Raw genomic sequence first — 22384 nt, 5'->3', positions numbered from 1 at the left:
CTCTTATAAATATCTCCCCTTTCACTGATGCTGTTCCGCAATTGGTGGATTTCTCTGCCCAAATTATTGTTGATTCTGTTGTTTTGTCTTGTTATGTAAATATGTTCATATAATTGTCTTTTAAAATTATTTCTTTCTTTTTTCTTGATTTTAACAGTATTTAAATCTTAGTATCACAAATTAGTATCACAAATCAATTATTGTATTTATTCAGACACTTGACAAATCTCATCATTAAATTTTATTCAGTTGAATAAAATTTAATGATGAGATTTGCCAAGTGTCTGAATAAATACAATAATTGATTTGTGTTTGAATTACTAAAAATTACTGGCACAGTTTCAAAAATACCAGTATTTAAATCTATTTTACATCTTGTTGTATTGCAGTGTTCTGCTACTGCCGAATTTACATAATTACCTTTAAATTTATTTTATTAGCTATTACTTTTTTAACTCTTTCAAATAATTTTGGTATATACATTAATTTTACAAAATATTTTTCTTTATCAAATTGTTTTTTTCGGTCCATTTTTCCGGTATTATCTTATAATACCGGAAAAATGTTTTAACTCTTCCAAAATCTCATTATTAAATTTTATTCAACTGAATAAAATTTAATGATGAGATTTGTCAAGTGTCTGAATAAATACAATAATTGATTTGTGATACTAATTTGTGATACTAAGATTTAAATACTGTTAAAATCAAGAAAAAAGAAAGAAATAATTTTAAAAGACAATTATATGAACATATTTACATAACAAGACAAAACAACAGAATCAACAATAATTTGGGCAGAGAAATCCACCAATTGCGGAACAGCATCAGTGAAAGGGGAGATATTTATAAGAGAAACAATTTTGCTCGTACAATTATTGTATTACTAAAGTAGGAGTGCGATACATAAGTTTTAAAAAATGTTTAAACCATCTTTTAATAATGTAACTTATATTTATTGTTATTGTATATAGGTTTTTGGAAAGATGATACAAATTATTCCGTTAATATTTTTAAATTTTGATGTAGTTAACCATCAAAAAACTGTAAATTATTTTATTTGTTTTACTGTTGGAAAAATTATAACATTGTAGTAATTTTTATAAATCTTGTTTTTTAGCAATTATTTGCTATAAACATGGTGATGAGGGACCAACAGGTCTGAAACACAAACATAGCGTGTAGTGTGTACAGATGAAACAGGTGAAAAATAAAGATTGCTTTTTCTGAATAGGTTTCTTAAATTTGGACAGCAGTATAATAAGTCTCATTAATACGATATATCCTATAGACATATCATACATTTACATAATAAAGAGTATATAGACATATTTAAAAATCATCTGTTATTATGACAAACACCACTCAAATGAGTAATAAAACAAAAAATCAACTGTTTTGTGGTGTTATTTATTAAAAATAAGACATAATATTTGGTAAAACTTAGGAGCTTCTGATAAAAGAACCTATCTTCATCAGACAATAGGAATGGAATGCAGATTTAAAATAATTGAATACAAGCACTTATGAACAGGTTATGTTCCCAAGGTTTGTCATAAGTGTAAAGTTAAAAAACTAACTTAGAAAGTACATTTATACACAGAATAACCACATATTGTTAGTGTTTGATCCTTTGATGTACTTATAGAATACTGTTATGGAATAATCAAACAATTTAGTATTTCCAGCAATGAAGTATTTAACCCTTTTAAAACTTATTAGGCTTTCACTATACTGTTCCAAAATACTCACTGCCAACTTTAGTCATTCAAGGTAATTTCACTTTTATTATTTAAAAAATTCGTGAAAAATCAAGCAATTATCATACACATACAAAGAAATTGTATATATATTACTTTTCATTGTTTACGGTGATAAAGTTTCTTTTTGCTACCATAAAAAATTTCTCCCAGAAAAATATGTTATAAATAATATTCAAACTGTCAAACTGTCATTTTCATGACAGTTTGAATATTATTTATAATTTACACAACTTAATCATAGATAAAATTTTTTGATTATATAGTTAATTTCTGTGAGTAACCCTGCACAAACAGCCATTTTGTTCTGTACATTTTGGTTGAAACAAGCTCAAACAGTTTTTTTACACAAAGAAATTTCTTGCTTCAAAAAAATTATAAATACTTAAAATAAAATAAAATAAAAATAAAATGTTATTTGGTAGTAAATATGTGAAACAAGTGTACAGAATAACCTACAGTAATGTTGTGCCATCTGTGAATGGATGGAATGTTTTATAAGAATCGTAAATTCTCAGATTGATGATAAATCGTCAAGTGATTTGTTTCAGTAATAAACTACTTGGCGATATATCGAGACAAATGATTGCAAAAGAGTTAACGAGCACCTCACATAATGAGTACTTTGCATAACAAGAAAAATAAATTGTAAAAATTTGACTTGCTTAATGAGTGATGTTTCACGTAACGAGTGACAAGGAGAGGGGAAATCTTGGATTGTGCGCATGCTCCATCAGTTTGTGTTTAGCACTCGTTCTGCTAGCATCTTAGTGTCGCTTATGATCACACATTTTTTCAAACTTGTGTTCACACATATTACATATAAACATCAACAATCATAGCCTGTTATATAATAAACATGCCATCTCATACTAAATTTAATGACAAATTCCAAATTAAATATTAGAAATGTCTAAATTAAAAATTAATTACAGTGGTGCCTCGTATAACGTATGCCTCGAATAACGGACTTTCTGTTTGACCGTTACGTGACTCGAGCAACGGACTTGCTGCGAACAACGGACTTTCCGTTCGGCAGTTACGTGAGACTTTCTTCGAACAAGTGCGAATGATGTTTCCACTCATTTGCCGTTGCCAATGACAATCTGCTATTTTTAGGATATATTAGTATTATTAGAATGTATTATTAGTATATCTGAAGTAGAAATGTAATGTAATATATGTTGATGATTTAAATAAACATTAAATGTAATGTAATACAGTATATGTTGACGATTCAAATAAACGAAATGTAATTGTGTAGATGCCGAGGTGGCGGGACGAAAAGAGGTTGTAAAAAACAAACGGAGCGAGAGTAGCTCGTAGAAGTGTTTAGTGATCTTAATTAATAAAGAATTATTCGTATCATATAATCTGGCAAGTTAAGTCATTTATAATGCATCATGGCTTCTAAAAAAACAGAAAGGTGATTTCAATTGAAACAAAGCAAGAAATCATCAGGAGTGAAAGTTGACAAAAACTTTCTTGTCGAATGGGGAGAGGTTCAGGAGTTTACCAACACTCATTATCCAAACAGAGCTGAGGCCAACAGGATCAATGATCTCTACGATGACACCTTTGTCCGTCATTTCCGACAGGTGTTAAAGAAGAAAGAGAAACAGACCACCTTGGTCATGTTTTTCAAGAAGCCAGCGGGCAAAAAACAAAGGATGGAACAAGAGAAGTTGACCCTGCAAGTTCCGGTAGCCTCTCCTGAATCTGACTCCGATTAAAAAACAATAAAAAAAGACCCGCTGCAATGTGTAAAAAGTCTGTATCTGTATGAATGTGTATAGAAAGTGTTCTTCCACCTCCTCCTCACAACATCTGACTACCCGGCATAATTGGTGTCTGCTCCATTTTCATTTTTTATGGTACAGTGCGGTTATTTTATGTTGCGGAATGAATTATATGTTTTAACATGTATTTCTATGGGAAAATGCATTTCGTATAATGGACGTTTCACTTAACGGACGTGCACCTGGAATGGATTAAGTACATTGTACGAGGCACCACTGTATTTATAATTATTAAATTTAATATGAGATGGCAGCATAACTGCCTACCTCTAGTCAAATTAATTAATTTCTAATATTTAATTATAGTCTTTACATAGCCCAAGAATTTGGCATGTCATTTGGCATCTTCATCAGATATATTATCTGTGATTTTTTTTTTCTGCAAATTGAATTTGCATTTCAGATTGGTTCATTCCATAGAAGAAAAGATGAAGATAATTCACGCTTCTTAACAATGAATATTGTGTAATTTTCTTTGAATAAATGTTATACATAAAATATTTGAGTATTTTTTTTTGGCATGGAATGCATTATCGTATTTTACATTAATTTCTACGGGAAAAACTGTTTCGCTTAACAAGTGTTTTGCATCATGAGTAATATTCTGAAACGAATTATCGCTTGTTAAGCAAAGTTTTACTGTAGTGTCCTGATCAAGAAAGAGAAGGCACTATTTTTGTAAGAAGAGGGCTGGATGGAATCTGTTGGAGTGATGACTGACAAAAGTTGAATATATGATGGATGCTATAATCTAAGTCTGAGTTGCTCTTCTAATATTTAGGTCTAGGAATGTAATATAGCCATTAATGGTCTCTTCTGGAGGAATGTTGATTGAGGGAAAAATTGAATTCAGCTTGCCAAGAAAAGCCTATAGCAGCATCTTAAGCCAGAAGAACATCATCAACAAAGGCTCATGACAAGGGTAGTTGATACTAAGTGGGAAAAGAATATTTTATGCTCTAAGCTCCTCGTTATTAACTTGGCTAGAATGGTGGACAGTGGCATCCATGTAGGTGCACCTTGTTTCTGGCAATAAAACTTGTTGTTGAAAAAATAATTGTTGTAAACTATCAAATAGAGGGCTTCCCATATCACAAGAACTGGTGTACATTAAAACCTTTCTCGAGCAAGATTACCCTTCCTTCCTATTTTTACTTTTTCCACCTGACTAAAAATGCTCCATTGTTTTAAATTTGTAATCTGCATTTTGTTCAATCACCTGACAAAGATAAATTGTTTTATCGAAAGTGCTTGTGTTTTACTAAATGTTATGTCTTTTATTTAAAAATAATTATATATATTTTATTTTTTAACAAAAATCAAACTAAATTTTTTTTTATTTGAATATTTAGATGTTCAATTCGATAACAAGAATGGTTTTAAAGGCTAAAAAAGATCAAAAAGAACGTCGGCAGCAGTCTCACGACAATGCTATAAGATTGCAAAAAGGATCACAACGTGGAAAAAGAAAGTGCTGCTAATAAATATATGTAAGTTATAATTTAGAAACTAATAAATCATTTTAACAAATCTAATTAGAATTCATTATGAAAATTATACAAAATATAATTCAATAATTATATATATTGAATTAAATAAATGAATAATTTGCAATTTTATAATAGAACTTAAATATATAGAAATAATTGTTAAGTTACATAACAAATTGTTTATTTTGCATTTTCAATGGTATATAAAGAATAATTAGTAAATTAAAATAATGGATTTAACAAAAGAATAAAAGAGAAAATGTTCTGCAAAAACAGAAACTATAGTGATGAAGTGCAAATGATAAAAGAACAATAAAGAAAATTATATGGATGAAAATAAAATAATAATTAAAATTGTACTTTTTATTTTGGGAAATTGTAAACAGCATTCACACTCCAGAAATAAAAAAAAATGATGTGTACCATTTATTTATTTAAAGATGATATGGCATCTCATAATTGAATGTGAGTAGAATAGCTTTCTCATTCACATGAGTAGTAGTGGTTTGACACATACTGATCACAAAATTAATTTCATGAGTAAATTTCAAATAAAAATTTGTTGAATGGAATTATTTCAGATCACAAAATTAATTTTTTGAATAAATTACTATCGAATAAATTAAAATTGCAAATAAAAATTTGTTGAATGGAATTATTTCAGATCACAAATCTTAATTTTATTTTAACAATAAGGTTATATTAATTATTAAATTTTAAATTAAATTAATTTTATTTTAACAATAAGACTGTATTAATTATTAAATTTAAATTTTATATTATTTTAACAATAAGTTTAATTATTAAAATGTTTTTATAACTTTGAATTAATACAGTATATTCTTTCTAATTATTATAAAATTAATTTGCAATAATTTCAGATAAAAAATTTCTTGAATAAATTAAGATAATAAATATTTATAAAACTTTCAATTCATTTTCATAAAATATCTTGTAACAATAAGACAAAGTTTCTGTATTATATCGAATAAAATTAAAACCCAATAATTGTATNTATACTGATAATATATTCTAATAATACTAATATATTATAAAAATAACATATTGTCATTGGCAACGGCAAAAGAGTGGAAACATCATTCGCACTTGTTTGTAGAAAGTCCATTGGTCGCCTCACGTAACTGCCGAACGGAAAGTCCGTTGTCTGCAACCAGTCCGTTGCTCGAGTCACGTAACGGCTAAACAGAAAGTCTGTTATTCGCAGTGTCCGTTATTCGAGGCGTACGTTATACGAGGCACCACTGTAATTCAATTGTTATCATAACCAACTTTGTGTTATTTGAAATTGTTATGTGTATTAATAATTAACAAAATGGTATAGAAATAAATACTTCACAGTATCAAAATATATTTTTTTCTCAACTGTTGCTTTCATCACATGCCGACGATTGCGTTAGGTATGGAGAAAATGGAGATATACAAGAGTAAAGTAAATAACAATTGCTTAAATGCTAAGGTCACTAATTCTCTTCCAATGGCCTGGAAATACGTGATAGAAAAGGAAATGGGAATTAAAAATCCTTAAACTTATGGCAGTTGTATTTTAACTGGTTTAATGTATATTTTCTTTATATTAGTTTATTTTTTACATTTTGTTTAATTATATAATATGTTAGGATTTTCTTAACTATTTAATATTTACTGTTTAATGTAAAGATTTAAAAAATATGTTAAAAAATTTTAAATTTAAAGAATGTTCGAAAAGCTTTGTGTTCAATTGTAGAACAGTAATTTCCTGAGGATGGCCTATTAAAAATAGGCTGAAAGCATTTGAATATTAAATTAATGGTAAGCCCAGCAAGTGTTTGGTGTTTGTAAGTAAAGAGGTGATGATAGTTAAGTAAATGATTTTGCAAGCAGACATTGGAGCATAGAATGTTAGTTTAACAATTTTCCAACTCAAAATGCAAAATTTTTGCAATTATGATTAAAAAAAAATACTATGTGATGTATATTTAATGTTATATATTTTAAATTTGTATTTATTTAAGTTCTATTTATAAATAAATAAAGTGAAAGATGGAAATCAAAAATTATCATCACTATTTGAAATTTTGTAAAAATATCCATCAGTTTAACTTAACATCAAATTTACTACTAGAACTTATCTCCTGTGCATTATTTTTGAATTGCTGCATTAAGGAGACTCTACACATTTGGAATTTGCTGAATGCTGAGCAAACATTTGGCCAATACTGAGTAGTATGATTTACTTGCAACTTTGCTCCACAAATATTCGGTATTTAGTTTCCCTCTCCATGTCAGTATATTGTGTTGAATCAAAGAGGATGAATCTTAGACAAACATTTGTAATTCTCACAATAAAACAATGCTTGGCAAATAATTATGTGCTCGCCACATGACAAACACTTTGGCAAATACCAAGTGTGTAGAGGTGGATTTACATAAATATAAAATTTTTAATAAAACAGGTTCAAATTATAAATTACTAAAAATAAGCCCCCCCTTGAATTTTACTATTAAAGTTTTTCAGTGTTTTAAAAGTTAATATTTTTACATAATTTTTCTCATTACATTAAAATACATTTCACTAACATTTGATTTTAATTTTTCAGAAGAAAATAATTTGTTCAATTTGGAATAATAATAATAATAATAATTCTCTGATGAGTCTGTACTCCTGAAAGACTGTTGACGGTCTACTATTATGTAAAAGAAGGAAATGTGCCATTACGAGAACCGCTGTAACCTGTATGTGTGATTAATAACGAGAATCGTCCTGCCATACAAATTCTTAATAGTTCCAAATAGTACGATCAAAAACATATGTGAGTAACGTTTTACGACCGAGAAGAATTCATACTAGCCATCTTGTGTATATATGTATCGATCATGCACCAAAGATTGGAATTAGCATTTAAAAATGTGTAGAAGTTCAGTGGTACGTTAGGTCTTAATATTGCCACACAGATGTGCCCAATTATACATGCTTGAGTATTTATGAAATGTTTAGTAAAACCGCATGGCAACCAGCATTTTTTTCTTTTTTTATATATATATACGAATTATTTTATATATTTATCTCTATTTTGTGTGTGTTCAATACAGATTTAATTTTTTGATCCTTTAACAGTTTGTCGCTACTCCAAATATTGTGTATTGTTCTAAAGTATAGGTTGTAGTATAACAGAACTTACACTTCCTTGTCTTGCTCAACATTCCTTTTTTTATTTTAGAAGTGTATTTTTACATTAAAACATCACGGGCATCCCATAAATTATAAATCTGTTTATTATAAAATCCTATCATTCCATTCCTTTTCTCTGTATTAAACAATTATCCACAATGATTGATTTAACAATGTTATTTATACAATTTTAATACATTTATCTCAATTAACCTTCCATTTATACACCTCAAAAACTCATGAAGTGAAAAATTGTGACTTTTAATCATCTCACACATTAGAATTTTTCTAATTGCCCGTTTCAATGCAATAAGTATTAGTTTGATATGCATCTTGCTTTATTATTAATTAACTTATTATATATTTGATAAAATTGTAATTCAATTTTTTTGAAAGTGTTTCATAACCGTTGAACCCATGTTTTGCATAATAAAAGGGTAATACTTCCAGGACGATAGGATTACCATAGATTTTTAACTCAATCAATTTGTAGCAATACGAATTATAAATTTTCTAGATTATGCAGAAATATCCACATAATAGTTGCAAACTAATTTGTGTGTTCTATGCTTTTCTTACAAACTTTAATCCAAATCTTGCCGTCAGTCGATTCCTTTAATTCTTTTATAGAAAATTATTATTATGCAAGCAACAAATTTATAGAAGAAAAGGTGCATCAGACACGACTTTGAGTCTTCCGATAATGTATTTAATCTAATAGAATCATTTTAAATCGTATGAATCAAACATTCTTTCACCAGTCTTGTTATTTTTCTTTATTGATATGTTGTAAATAATTTTTTTGTAATTTCATTATTAAAGCTGATGGTGTTCTAAAGTAGTTTGCTTTGCATTTATTTAAATTTATCACTTTGGATAAGAAGGCATAACAACAATATGTCATTTTAATTAATATCTAAATAGAAATAATATATATTCACACTATTTACTATTATGAAATTCATTTTATCAAAAATTTTAATGAAGAAGATAATCAGATACGTTGTTGGATGCGAAAATTCTATAATGCAACAATCGGATGAATTTGGCATCTATAAGATGAACTGGAGCATTCACTAGAAAATAATTCATGAAACACCTTTAATGAAATGATTTGAGATGTGCTGTTGCACACACAAATTTGAATAAGATGGCCAACTTTTATGCAAATTATTATTATTATTTGTTACGACAATATTTAGTTCTCTTATATCATAATACATTTAATAGAGAGGTTGCGGCCGAAGTTTTCAACGCAAAAACATGAACGTCAGACGTTCAGCGCTGCCTTCCTGTAAACATAGAAGCAATGTTTTCTCTAAGCTGCACAGCAGCGCATTGCTCAAATTGTTGCCGCGCAGGCGAGCATGCACACTGATTTGAATTATTGTTTACTTGTTTCTCACTCTGGCTGCAACATGATTATTGCTACGTATATTTCGATTAAATACATTAAATCATTGACAAAAGATAATATTTTGTATGGAAGTATGTTTTAAAATGAATTTTAATCTCTACGTTATAATAATTAATTATATTAATTTTTATAGGAAAAAAAAAGATTTTATATATATATGCTCAGAAAAATTTTTTGTTCAGAATTGCTCAGCAAAAAATTTTTTTTACTCAGAGAAGTATATGTTCCGCTCATCTAAAAAAAAATTAGAGGAAACATTGCCTAGAAGTTTGACAATGGCGCTTGAAATGTCAATGGGATCATGCTCGACGTTCCAAACGCTGATGTCAAACTTTTAGGCTTACAGGAAGGCGGCGCTGAACGTCCGACATACACGTTTTTGCGTTGAAAACGTCGGCCACAACCTCTCTAATACTTATCAGAATGAATGCAAATACAACCAATGGTGTTAGACTCCCTTACTCTCAGACATTGCTTCATTTAAGCACGCATTAATGTTTAATATAAAATTATTTTTTTATGAAAACTTATTATAGCTTTGTTATTTTTTTATATATTATTAGAAAGTCATAAACAAATGCCAATATTTCTACAAAACTATATCTTTTCGAATCGGACTATGTTTTGGATCTATTGTTTGAGATCATCTGGAAGGAGAGAAAAGATATGTAAACATACAACTTAAATATTGAAAGTGGACATTGATCTCAATTTTGTATGTTATGCTATTGATTTCTCCCTTGTATGTTGTTTGTTGCTAACAACTTACCGTACAAGCATCCAAAAAGTTCCTGGAATTGCGGTATATGGCGCAAATATCAAAGATACGGCATATGGCGACACCAAATCACTGTCGACATAGGATCTTTCGGCATACACACACTCTTATCCCATTAACAATGCCATTGTTGGAAGCACCTTTGGAAGGCTTTTGGAATAATCAGAAGTTCAGCTGTTGCATTTTATTTGTCAATAGTTGTGAAATGCTTCTTAAGATCCATTTTCAATATTGGAACAGCCAAAAGTCATTTGGAGCGAGATCCATCGAGTACAATAGTTGGGCAATGACAGAAACTTTTGTTGATGAGGAATTCCTGCACAACAAGCTATGAGTGACTTGGTGAGCTACCATGTTGCAGAAACCATCCTCCTCGCCACTTATCTCACCATTTCCTCCGAATTGCATCTTGCCACCTATGCAAACCTTGCACATAGAACACCATCCAGGTGTTTGAACTCAAATGCTCTATACTGTTCATGTGAAAGAATACAATGAGCATCACTTTTTCCTCGATTTGATAAAGAGTGATTTATTTGGTCATAGAGACAACAGTGTGACAACTGCATTTTTGTTTCCTGGTCTCGGTCTGAGTGACTTAGCAGTTCCTTACGATGAAAATGGGTCTCGAGGGGACACATTTCACAACTATGAAAGATATGAAATGGAATGCAACTGCCAAACTCCTGAATATTTTAAAAGAAGCCTTTTAATGGTGCTTCCAACAACGACAGCATGATCTACAGACAATATCTGTGTGGCGAAGGATCCACTCTGAAGGAGATTGGGTAAACATTTCTTATGTCCTACCATTACAATGCTATTCCACAATTCCGGTAATTTTTTTGACTGCCCGTGTATTTTAAGCACATTAGTAATAATATCATATATGGGAACTAGTGATGTAACGAATATTCAGTTACTATTCGGTATTCGGCCTGTTTTTCACTATTCGGCCGAATACCGAATACCTAAAAACAGGAGTAATAAATAACAAAAACACAGTAAATTAATCATTTTGGTATTTAGATTTAATGTTATCGAGTTAGTGTTGTTTGTTTATATTTATTTATAACTTGTAACATGCACAAAATAAAAAAGAAAATAATATTAGTCACATGTATTCACAATTTATAATTACAAAGATAAGCACACATACACATCTATCGTTGGAGAATCCTCGCACATCTGAGGATCTGACCCTGCCTATCCTTCTTTTTAACCGCTCCTCTTTGCTCTTCCCTTTCTCTTTCCTCTATCGCTCTAATCCACGTATACCTGTGCATACATCATAATACGCGCTCACGATACTTTCAATTCGTCACTTTTCCGTCCTAGAGTTCCCATTTTACAATGACTCAACCTGGTGATAACGGAGAAAAGAGACAGATAGGACGTCGATATAAGTCACAGTTATGATTTCACAGATTCAAGACACCTTGATAGCCTGTACGGCCCCAGGCTTTTGCCCGTGCACGCTAAGTGACTTACATTACAAGCATTTAGCTTTCCGAAGACTATGACAACAATTCTTTTGGCATTGACGGCCGCGAATTTCGTGCCAATAAGCTGCCTTGACTTGTTCAATTATGTTATCGACTCAATTTCATATTTATTTTCACAATTTTACTTCGCGGTCCTTCTCTGTTCTTTTTCCGTTATTTACACGTGTAGGTCATTTCATTGTTATCCACATTTGATATCATCATTTATCACATACTTCCATGACACTCTTGTCTGTCTGCTACAACTGCCAAGAATTAACACAATTGGCGAAGCATAGTGACAGCGGGCCAATAGAGAGCGGGATCCTTGCCATAATGCGGTTTGCGCGCCAATTTTCGTACGTGCGTTAATCAAGCCGAATAGTTTGGCCAAATATTCGGCTATTCGGCCACGCTTCTGGCCGAATATTCGGTATTTGGCCTGAGGCCGAATATACTATTCGTTACAACACTAATGGGAACATATGGCGCAATTTGTTTGGTTTTCACTTTTTTTCTACTGGAGCATTGGACAAATTTCATTCTTCATTTTACTTATCTCGTTCTCAGATAATAAGTGAAGTCATTGGTGTATTGATTTGAATTTCTCAACTCGGAGACCTTTCACAAGGGAATTTCTAGTTTCTTTGTTAAACCGAATGCGATGTTTATTGTTTATGACGATATTTTGTCAATTCGCCTCTTGCGAAGAAGACGGAAGACAATTTGGAGCAGACGAAATGCATTTTGGACGCGAGGGCCAAAATGTATCCCAAAAATGGATTAGATTACGAAAGATCTCTGTATCGCCAATCCAAAAAATAAAGGATACAATCCGATTTAGAATATAAGGATGAAGGCGAGTGGAATTTGGATGGGATGCCTCTAAAACTGGCCAAAAATATAGCTTTGGCTTCTTTTTTCTAATATCATAAATCAAAGGCCACAAGAAAGGATTAGAAATGGAAAGAGCACGATGTTGACATACAGAAATCCAAGTCAAAGCCGATAAATAAAAGAAGAAATAGGAATAATTATAAAATTAAGAAACGTGGAGAGTCAGAAAAGAATCATCACCCAAAACAAAAGAATAAATCATCATCTCAGTATCAAGATAAAAGTTACATAGAAATCATTCGATTGATGAAAAAATTCCGTACGAAGAGAGACGTGGATGGCGAAAATGCGAAATTCTGAACTACGATAGAAAACTGGAGAAACATTTTCAACTTGTAAAAGACGATGTTTATTTTCAGTTGTTATTGGTTGTGGCTTTCGTATGCTCCTTCCTTGCATTCTATGCCTCGTACTGTACAGTACATGATTTTTTTGGCGATTTATCCCATTGTAAACTTATGCGAAGGACGAAGGATAAGACGTGGAAAGGAACACTCAGATCCGGAATTCTGTGAACAGCGATGGAGAAAATTGTATTTTACCACCAAACGAGGACGAAAGAAACCTTTACTCGAGGGCATTCTTCATTACAATAATCTGGGAGTGAAGTCAGATTATTGATCCCACACAGAGCTTATACCATGGACAACAAATCGGATGAAAGTGAGGGTTCTGTCGAAGATCTCGATCATAAGAGAGACGAGGAAATCGTTGAAACATTTTTGACAGAAATGCTTTTTCTTCTGATTCTAGTGAAAAGATCGAGGAAGAGAATGTTCCTGTTTTGATACCCTCGAGGAATGGAACAAAGAAAATAGAAATATTTAATACGGATGAGGAAGAAGGATCTCGAAGCAAATCCGTGGAGGAATTGTCTGAAGGATTATTTCAGGACGAGAAGTTGGAGCATCCAACAAAATCTGTATGATGTTTGTTGAAAAAATAAGAATTAAGTATTTAATTATTATTTTTTTCGAATTGTCTTAAACCAAAATATAAACTTATTCTTACTCTTTAAAAAATATTACGTGGAAGAACATAAACGAAAGCAGATGCGAAAATGCTCCGCGACGCAAACGATGCTAAAACATTCCCTAAATTTGTGTCTGGGATAATTTCCACCGACATGGCTTCAAATCTTTCAACCATATACAAATTGGCATTTACTCTCTTTTTTCAAGGAGTGTTTCCATTTGTCAGACGAGAAAATTTGAAACTAAAGAATTCAACTCGAATACATTTAAACGTTGGAGAAAGAAAATTAAAAATAATGCAATTAGAGAAACACGAAACGAATTCTTCCACATTAAGGCATCACGTGACATATGATGGATCATAAACCTTTTTGTACTTTTTGTATGATCGAAAAACAAGGAAAAATGTAAAGTTTTGACGTTTGTTTACGTCATAACCCTTAAAGCAGCAGAGAAATTTCCTCCAGACTCGTCAGAAATAACGCTGATTCGTTGCTCTAACGTCTCGTTCTAGAAAACACCAATAAACGTTTAGGAGGTGTTTCAAGAATAACAAAACCAATTAACGGCAAGAATGTTTCCCCATAGATTTACTATAGGGAGGCGTAGTTTCATGGCAATATTTATTGTTTGAGGGAGGGAATGAGACTTCATTCGTTGTCTCGGTAGGATTTCTTCAACTCTACATTGGCAGAACTTTTGTCCAAGGACCGCATGGTTCGGAGACACGGCATTTTATTAGCCGAAAAATCAAATTTGAATGAAAGGAGTTGGATCATTGGCTGTCTTATCCGGCCCTATTAAGCCAAATGAATATTAGCGATAGAAATCGATATGTCGAGATCAAATTGTTCGGGAATTAGTGCAGTATAATTTCTATGTACACAATCAATCCGAGCTTCTAACAATGGACAACTTTACTGTAGATTATAAAAGAGCTCACGAGCTTTACATGGACTCTCATGGACGACCAAAGCACCTCATGGTGGAATGCCCAATGGCATCATCTCGCCAGAGATGTATCCAAATAGCTTATATGACAATAGTGGAAACTCTCACGAATTAGCGTGTACAGTACTGTACCAACTCGATCAGGAACTGGCTCAACGAATATGGATTTTGTGGAAGAGGAATTACTATCTAATATCCACTCTCACTTGGAAACAATAATGCTAAACATTCCTACAAACTGTGGTATAACGGTTAAAAGTGGGGAAAGGGCCTTGGTCAGGGAGGCTGCAATAAAGATGCATGCTGCGGCAAACCAGCTCTTCGGCATAATCCTAGAAATGAGACAAAAGCAGGCAAATGCCACCGTCCAACCAAAGGCGCCATCCTACTCGGACATGGTCAGAAAGAATACTAGAATTAAGAGCAAGGAAACTAGATTGATAAATGCCACTAAGGGTAATTGGGGCTAGTGGCGTAAAGCAGAATGAAGACCATAATCTCATGATATCAGCAACGGCAGACCAGCAGGAACCAAAAATGGTGGCCGAAGAGTTAATGGCCATAGTACAGGAAAACATTTCACCCAAGGATATTGGGTTAAATGTGGAAAACATCAGACCCCTGCCAAGTGGGGAAATCAACATAAAAGTAAAATCCAAACAGGATATAAAGGCCTTAAGCAATAAAACAAAACATCGATCTGGTAGACAAGATAGAGGTGAGAGAAAAGAAAAAGAGAGACCCAAAAGTTATCCTTCTGAACCTGCCAATAGACATGACATAAAGAGACATGATGGAACATCTCTATCTTCAGAACTCAAACATTTGTGAGAACTACACTAAAGAGGCCTTTCAAAATGCCTGCTCCTTTGACAAATTTCTTACCCCCAAGAACAGAGGGGAGGTGCAGCATGCTATTCTCACGGTGACCCCCAGGCTTTGGCTCAGCCTCATTGAGGCTGGCAGGGTGGCTATTGGATGGAATTCCATCAGGGTGGACGACCATATACCGGTCACCCGCTGTTTCAATTGCTGTGGATTTGGTCACATTTCCACCAGATGCGACTTACGACAAAAATGCAGCCACTGTGGGTGGAAACATCGCCTGAAGGAATGCCCAAATCAGGATAAGGACCCAAATTGCACCAACTGTGCCAAGTACAATAAAAGCAATTACAGAACAAGATACTCGACACAGACCACAACTCCTTTGCAGCCAACTGCCCATGCCTAAAATGGTTTAAAGCACAAGTCATTGCCAATACCATGTACTAATCAGCTCTTAAGTCTCAGGGGACTTAAGAGCTGATTAGTACATGGACAACGTCATGATGGGGGAAAACAACACAATCATCAGTATGGAGCCACCTACTCTCACACAGGCTATAAGCTCTAATCAAGACAACATCCATGCCACAAGATCTACCTTTAACATTACTATTCTCACAATCAACAAGCAAAGGTCTAAGGCGCCCTCCTCAGTCCTGCAAAAAAATGGCAGATGAACACGGCTGACATAGTCGTCATCCAGGAGCCTTACTTAGTGAATAACTCTGGTGCGCTTTGGCAGGTGGAGGACCTTCCCGGACCAAGACTTCTGCAGGGTGATTAAGGCAGGCATCCTGGTCTGCAATAAAAACCTCAAGGTTAATTTCTGTTCTAATTTCAGCACAAGCTTCATGACCACCATCCTTCTATCTCACAACAAGCAACTCTACTTCTCCTCTGTTTATTGCTCCCCAGCTGAGGATATTCAGCACCTGATTGCAGATTTACAGAACATTTCCAATAACATCAGAAATCATTTCTGGGTGATCAGTGGGGACTTCAACGCAAAGTCCCCAACCTGGCACAGCCCAGAGGAGGACCCACGTGGCTACATTGCGAGTTTATGGCACGGAACAATTTGGTTTCATGCAACACCAATCCACCGCCCACCTACTACAGCACAAGGGGCGAAAGCTGGATTGACCTGTGTCTGGCTAGCATCAAAGCCCATCAGTCCATCTCATACTGCAGTACCCTAGATGAAAATGGGGCTAGCAATCTTCGCTACATTAAAACGACTATTACGACCAATGACCCAGCAATTGAAAGCAACGTCATAAAAATTAAAAAGACTAATTGGATGCAGTTTCAAGATCTGTTCAAAAGACATTGGGCCTCCCCTAACAATCAGACACTTTCGGACATCCCAGAGGCAGAGGAACTGGCCACACATCTAGTCTCATCTATCTTGGCCTCCTATCACAGATCAACCAGCACGACCGAGGTAAGGCGAAACAGTACACCGTGGTGAACTATTCATCTCTCAGTGCCCAGAGATGAATAGTTCATCATTTACATAAAAAGTTTAAAAGAGAGAGCGACCAAACGTGAAGAGGAACGTAAGCGGAATTACATTAGCAAGTCCAATGCCTATAAAAGAGACCAACAAGGTACATACAACAGCCTGGAAAAAGTATTGCACTGAAATAGAAAACAGGACCACATGGAGTGATCCATATCATATCATATACTGAAACCAAGAAAAACCATCAAGATCCCAGTAAACATCAAAAAGGAGGATGGCACTACAACAAATGATTTATTAGAAACCCACAAATATCTCCTGAATGTCCACTTCCCATCAGACGATCCCAGAGACGACAGCCAATGGCACAAAGATATTAGAAACAGTATATTGACCCTTCCAGCATCTAATAATGAAGTCATGTTCACCTTCAGAGAGGTTCAGGCAGCAGTCAAGTCTCTTCGGAACAAGAAAGCACCAGGAATCGACAAGATAACCCCTCTCATGGTCAAGAGAGCATTCGAGGCAGTTCCCATAGCCTTCGTTTTCACATACAATAAATGCCTAGAACAGGCACAGTTCCCACAGAGTTGGAAGAAAGCAGAAATCAAATTTATCCCTAAAGCAGGTAAGTCACAACCCTTTACAGCCATGGACTTCAGGCCAATTAGTCTCCTCCCGGTACTCAGGAAAGTCCTTGATGGACTAATTATCAACCGCATTAACTTCTATCTCTACAAAAATCATCTCATGCACAACAACCAGTTTGGCTTTGTTCCTGGAAGGTCTACTAACCATGCTTTACATAAGACCATACAGTTTATAAACAACGCCTGGAGTAGAAAACATCATGTGCTACTAATCTCAATTGATTACAAGAATGCATTCAACTCCCTCTGGTGGCCAGCCCTACTCCATCAACTTAAGAAGAAACACTGTCCAAGTAACTTATTTGCAATTCTTAGTAACTACCTAAGTAATCGGATGGTAGGCATATACGACTCGGACCAACTCATTAGGCAGGAGATGTCCCGGGGATGTCCACAGGGCTCTCGGTCAGGGCCAGGACTGTGGAACATCATGTATGATGGGCTTCTGTGTATCAATCCCAACGACATCACGGCAACCTGGGCAATACAATGGTATGCAGACGATACCCTGGTCATGGTATCTGGTGGAAATGGCGAAAAACTCCAGGCTGAGGCAAACAAGCTTCTTACAAATATCCACGAGTGGAGCAGCAAAAGTAAACTTATTATCAACATGCAGAAATCTGTCTGTATGCAGATGTCGAAGGGCCGGCAACTCTGCAAGCCACCTTCCTTAAAAATTGGGAACACAAGGATCCCTCATACCACAGAAATGAGGTACTTGGGCCTAATTATCGATCAGGGACTTAAGTGGAACCCACATGTGGACTATGTAGGTGGGAAGGCCATCAAACTGGCTAATCTCAGTTACATGGCCGGTAAGAGCTGGGGGGTCAACATAGACATTCTCGTAAATATCTATAGACAGGTCATAGTGCCTACAGTCTTGTACGGTGCCCCAATCTGTTGAGCAGCAGCTTCAAAGGTCCACATCAGGAGGGCTCTTAACAAAGTGCAACGTGTATGCCTTCTTCGGATATCGGGGGCATACAAAACAGCTCCCACGGCAGCTCTCCAAGTCCTGACTGGGATACCATCTATGAGTCTTTAGGCTCAGGCCAATAGGATCATCTGGAGGCTGACTCACCTCATCATATTTACGGGGAAACAGAAAGAACTTCTAGTATACCTGGACATAGGAAGCTTACCCAATCTGAAAATGGACCACCTGTTTCACCCCAGCCTCAACACCACTTTTCAGACCACCTACTCACCACTGCATCACCCTGCTCATCTACCAGAGGTCTCAATGGGTTCCCAGACAGAGGGTTCCCTTCCATATAATATTGTATACATGGATGGTTCTAAATCTGACGGGACTGGAGTGGGCGCTGGTCTGGTCCACTATAATACTCGAAATAATCAGTTCATGCACAAAGAATCTCACCGCCTGGCAGGATTCTGCTCCATCACTCAGGCTGAACTGTATGCCATTTACAGAGCCCTCAAGTACATTAATACGAGTACTAAGCTCAAGGGCAAAAACATCTATATCTGCTCGGACAGTAGAACTGCTCTCCAAAGCATATCCAGTGGTAAGCTGGATGGCAACATTCAACGGATGATCATTCAGGAGATAACTGGTAGCACCAGCCACACAAATTTCATGTGGACACGGGCCCATTCTGGTGACACTGGTAACGAGGAGGCTGATCGCCTTGCTAGAGAGGTCTCCTCGAGTACTACTGACATTGCCTTCGAAGACATTCCGATGGTGGCAACCAAGAAACTCATCTGGAGCACTATGATCAAAATATGGCAGCGCAACTGGGAAGAGGAAGAGACAGGAAGGACAACCTTCAGCTTCTTCCCAGACATTGCACAGCAGCTACAGCTTCAACACCTCACCATTAACTTTAGAACTACTCAATTGTTCACCAACCACGGGAATTTCCTGGCCTACCTAAACAGATTTGGGCACAAGAACTCCCCGCATTGTCAGTGTAATGGGACTTCGCAACAAGACGCACAGCATCTCATATTCGACTGCAACCAATACACCCAACATAGGACGAATCTACTCAGGACAGTGTTACAGGAGGGATACAACTGGCCTTGCGACCACAACGTCTTAGAAATCATCTTTAACGCACTTATAAACTTTGTAGAGTCAACAAAGGCTCTGGACCCGCAACACGACAATGAGTAAGAACATCGTAGCTACTTGTGTGTTGATGTGTATTAGGTATAGCTACTTGTGTGTAGTTGAGTTACAACTCTATCCGCCAAGCAGTATTTCCTGTAAACCTAATTATAATATTCACCATTTTGATATCAAGAATGTTAATTTTATGGTACAAAGCCAGGTAATGTCTACTTTGTGTTAAGGAACTTATAGTCGCGTTTTTATGTACGGACCTAAAAATCTGTGCCTCTCTTGTTTTCTTTTGTAAATATTATTTCCATATGTAACCTGTTTATGTTTTAAATAATGTTCCCGGTGCGGCTCTTCACCTCTCCTTCCACTTCTCACTTCTCTTCCGCTTTTCACCCACCTTCGGCGCTGCCACAACAGACTTTCCCTCCAACTAACCCTTCTCACTTCTTTTCATCTCTTTGAGGATATACCACTGAGTAATGCCTCCTATCCCCCTATAAATATTGAAATATTGTACCGAAGTGGAGACAGCGCGAACTACTGACATCTAGCGGTTCGAGAACACTAACACCGCAGATTATGTAAAGTCTAACAAAACTTGCAAAAATGCAACGAAATAAATATTTTATCGTCTTTTTGTCTTTGTTTTATTATCTTAAAATATGAATTACGATTTTATTTAGTAGGAAACGTGAGTGGATAGTGATTTAAAGCAGTGTTTTTCAACCTTCTTGAGTAAGCGACCCTTTTACAAGTTAAAAAAATCTGGCGACCCCCCGGAGCCATATTAAAACTGTCAGTAATTTTAAAAACTACGTATTTAAGTTTCTTTCTGTTGAGACCTAAATATCGATCAAAAACACAATTGTACTGTAAAATAAACAGGCACGGCCTTCTCACTGAGGAGGAGGTTTTTTTCATTGTAGTGTAGGACCTACAAACACTTGTCTTTTTCTTTCACCCGCGACCCCCCGTGTAAGGCTTTTCGACTCACAGGTTGAAAAACACTGTTTTAAAGGAAGGAATAATAGCAACAAAATAAATCAAATGCAATAAGAGTCAGATTTTTTAAATTAAAATTGATATTTTAATTTAATTTTATTAAATTGAAACAATTTTTTAAAATAAAACATTTTTACATTAAGTTAAAACACATCAAACACAAATATATCATGTATATCAAAACATGATATATGGCATTTTTACTTTTTTTTTGAGGTTTTAGGTCCTTTACGGCATTTTTACATTGGAAGGTTCTAGTTTTCTTTTTGGGGGGCTGCTTCTCATCGCAGTCTGTTTGGCATTATAAATTAATAGTGAGGGTACTTCGCCGGGCCAGATCCTGTAACATATGTAAAACAAGTTTTTAGTCAAGTACAGTGATAGGATACTAAATAAAATCTGCGTGTGGACAATTAGCGATAAGTTTGATATTAGATCGTAAACTTCTAATTCGGTGAGAGGAACAAAAAAATAGGTAAAGGACACCATTAATTTATATTAAGTGAACAAATAATAAACAATTTATATACCCTCGGCTTGAGAGATTTTTGTTTCTAAAATCTTTTTTCGTAAAATGGTCGGAACACGCGATATAATTTCTATTTAAATATTCTGGTCCTTTTGTTTTCAAAATCTCGTCTAAATCGGTCCTTCCGCTCTTAATAACCCACCGAGAGCGTCTGAAAATCGATATAAACACATACGTTGAATGATAACAATATTTTAAAGGAGGAATGTTGATATAAATGAAAACAATCAAATTGCTTATTAATTTACTTAGTTGTTTGTTTTTAGGGAGTCTGTAAAATGACTCGCGATCACTTTATATCTTGTAATTAAAACAGCCATACACAGCGCCAATAACACCCCTTCCGGCCATTATAATTATTGTGAGATATAATAAGTTCAAAACTTTACGTTCATACCCAAAAACGTCTCCTTATACACGCGGTACAAATGGAGCGAAGTGTAGTTATCCTCTCGAACCACTAGATGGCGGAGAGAAGCTTGTCGCCAGTTACCAGCCGAAATTTACACTATTGTCGTATGTAATAAACTATTGGATGTATCCATCTCCCCCCATAGGCAAATTATAGCCACGATACGAATGAACGGAACTCGATGAAATTTGATACGTAGGGCGAAAAAATTAGCGGATGACGACGATATTCGTATTTCCTCCGGACGACGAGTATTTTAATAAAAGGCGAATTGAGATAGACAGAAAGTGTTTTAATAGTATAGGAAGGTTGGCTTTGTGAAACCGTTCGTCCGTTCGCTCTCTTTCTCGACGGCTTGCCTCTGAGCCCGACGATGATACCGAGCCTTCGTTCAAACATTACGTTTTACATTCATAATTATTTCTCTACGGAAAGTGGTGATATCGAGGAGTCGCGTAACGGATCCTACATCGAAAGCTGTAACGGTGGTGTGGAGAATTTTCGAAATAAACAGTTCTGGTCTCGGTGCCAATGTCATTTTTAATAAAACAATATTTCTGTTTTCAAAATCACACTCGGCGCTGAATTACAGAATTATTGCCTTATAAACAGTTTAAGGGAATCGTTACATTATATACACTTTCAAGCACCAGTGAAAGGAATTGTGATCTTTGGATAAAGA

At 34.8% G+C, this 22384-nt stretch overlaps 1 protein-coding gene across 2 annotated transcripts in view; it reads left to right on the top strand.

Annotated features, from left to right (window-relative positions):
* The window catches only part of LOC111628006 (ras-related protein Rab-35-like), a 97146-nt gene extending 88088 nt beyond the window's left edge, over window positions 1-9058 (top strand). For both annotated transcript variants that reach the window (XM_023371721.1, XM_023371722.1), the window contains exons 7-8: window positions 4911-5048; window positions 7646-9058. In XM_023371721.1, the coding sequence (XP_023227489.1) occupies window positions 4911-5039 (129 nt within the window). In that variant the 3' untranslated portion in view covers window positions 5040-5048; window positions 7646-9058. The remainder of the gene's footprint in view (window positions 1-4910; window positions 5049-7645) is intronic.
* Window positions 9059-22384: the final 13326 nt, after the last annotated feature.

The sequence above is a fragment of the Centruroides sculpturatus genome, unplaced genomic scaffold, assembly GCF_000671375.1.
Source record: "Centruroides sculpturatus isolate CEXI.00-Female unplaced genomic scaffold, Cexi_2.0 scaffold486, whole genome shotgun sequence".
NCBI classification, from domain to species: Eukaryota; Metazoa; Arthropoda; class Arachnida; order Scorpiones; family Buthidae; genus Centruroides; species Centruroides sculpturatus.
The sequence above is the reverse complement of the archived record's forward strand: the minus strand, read 5'-3'. Positions and strand labels throughout refer to the sequence as shown.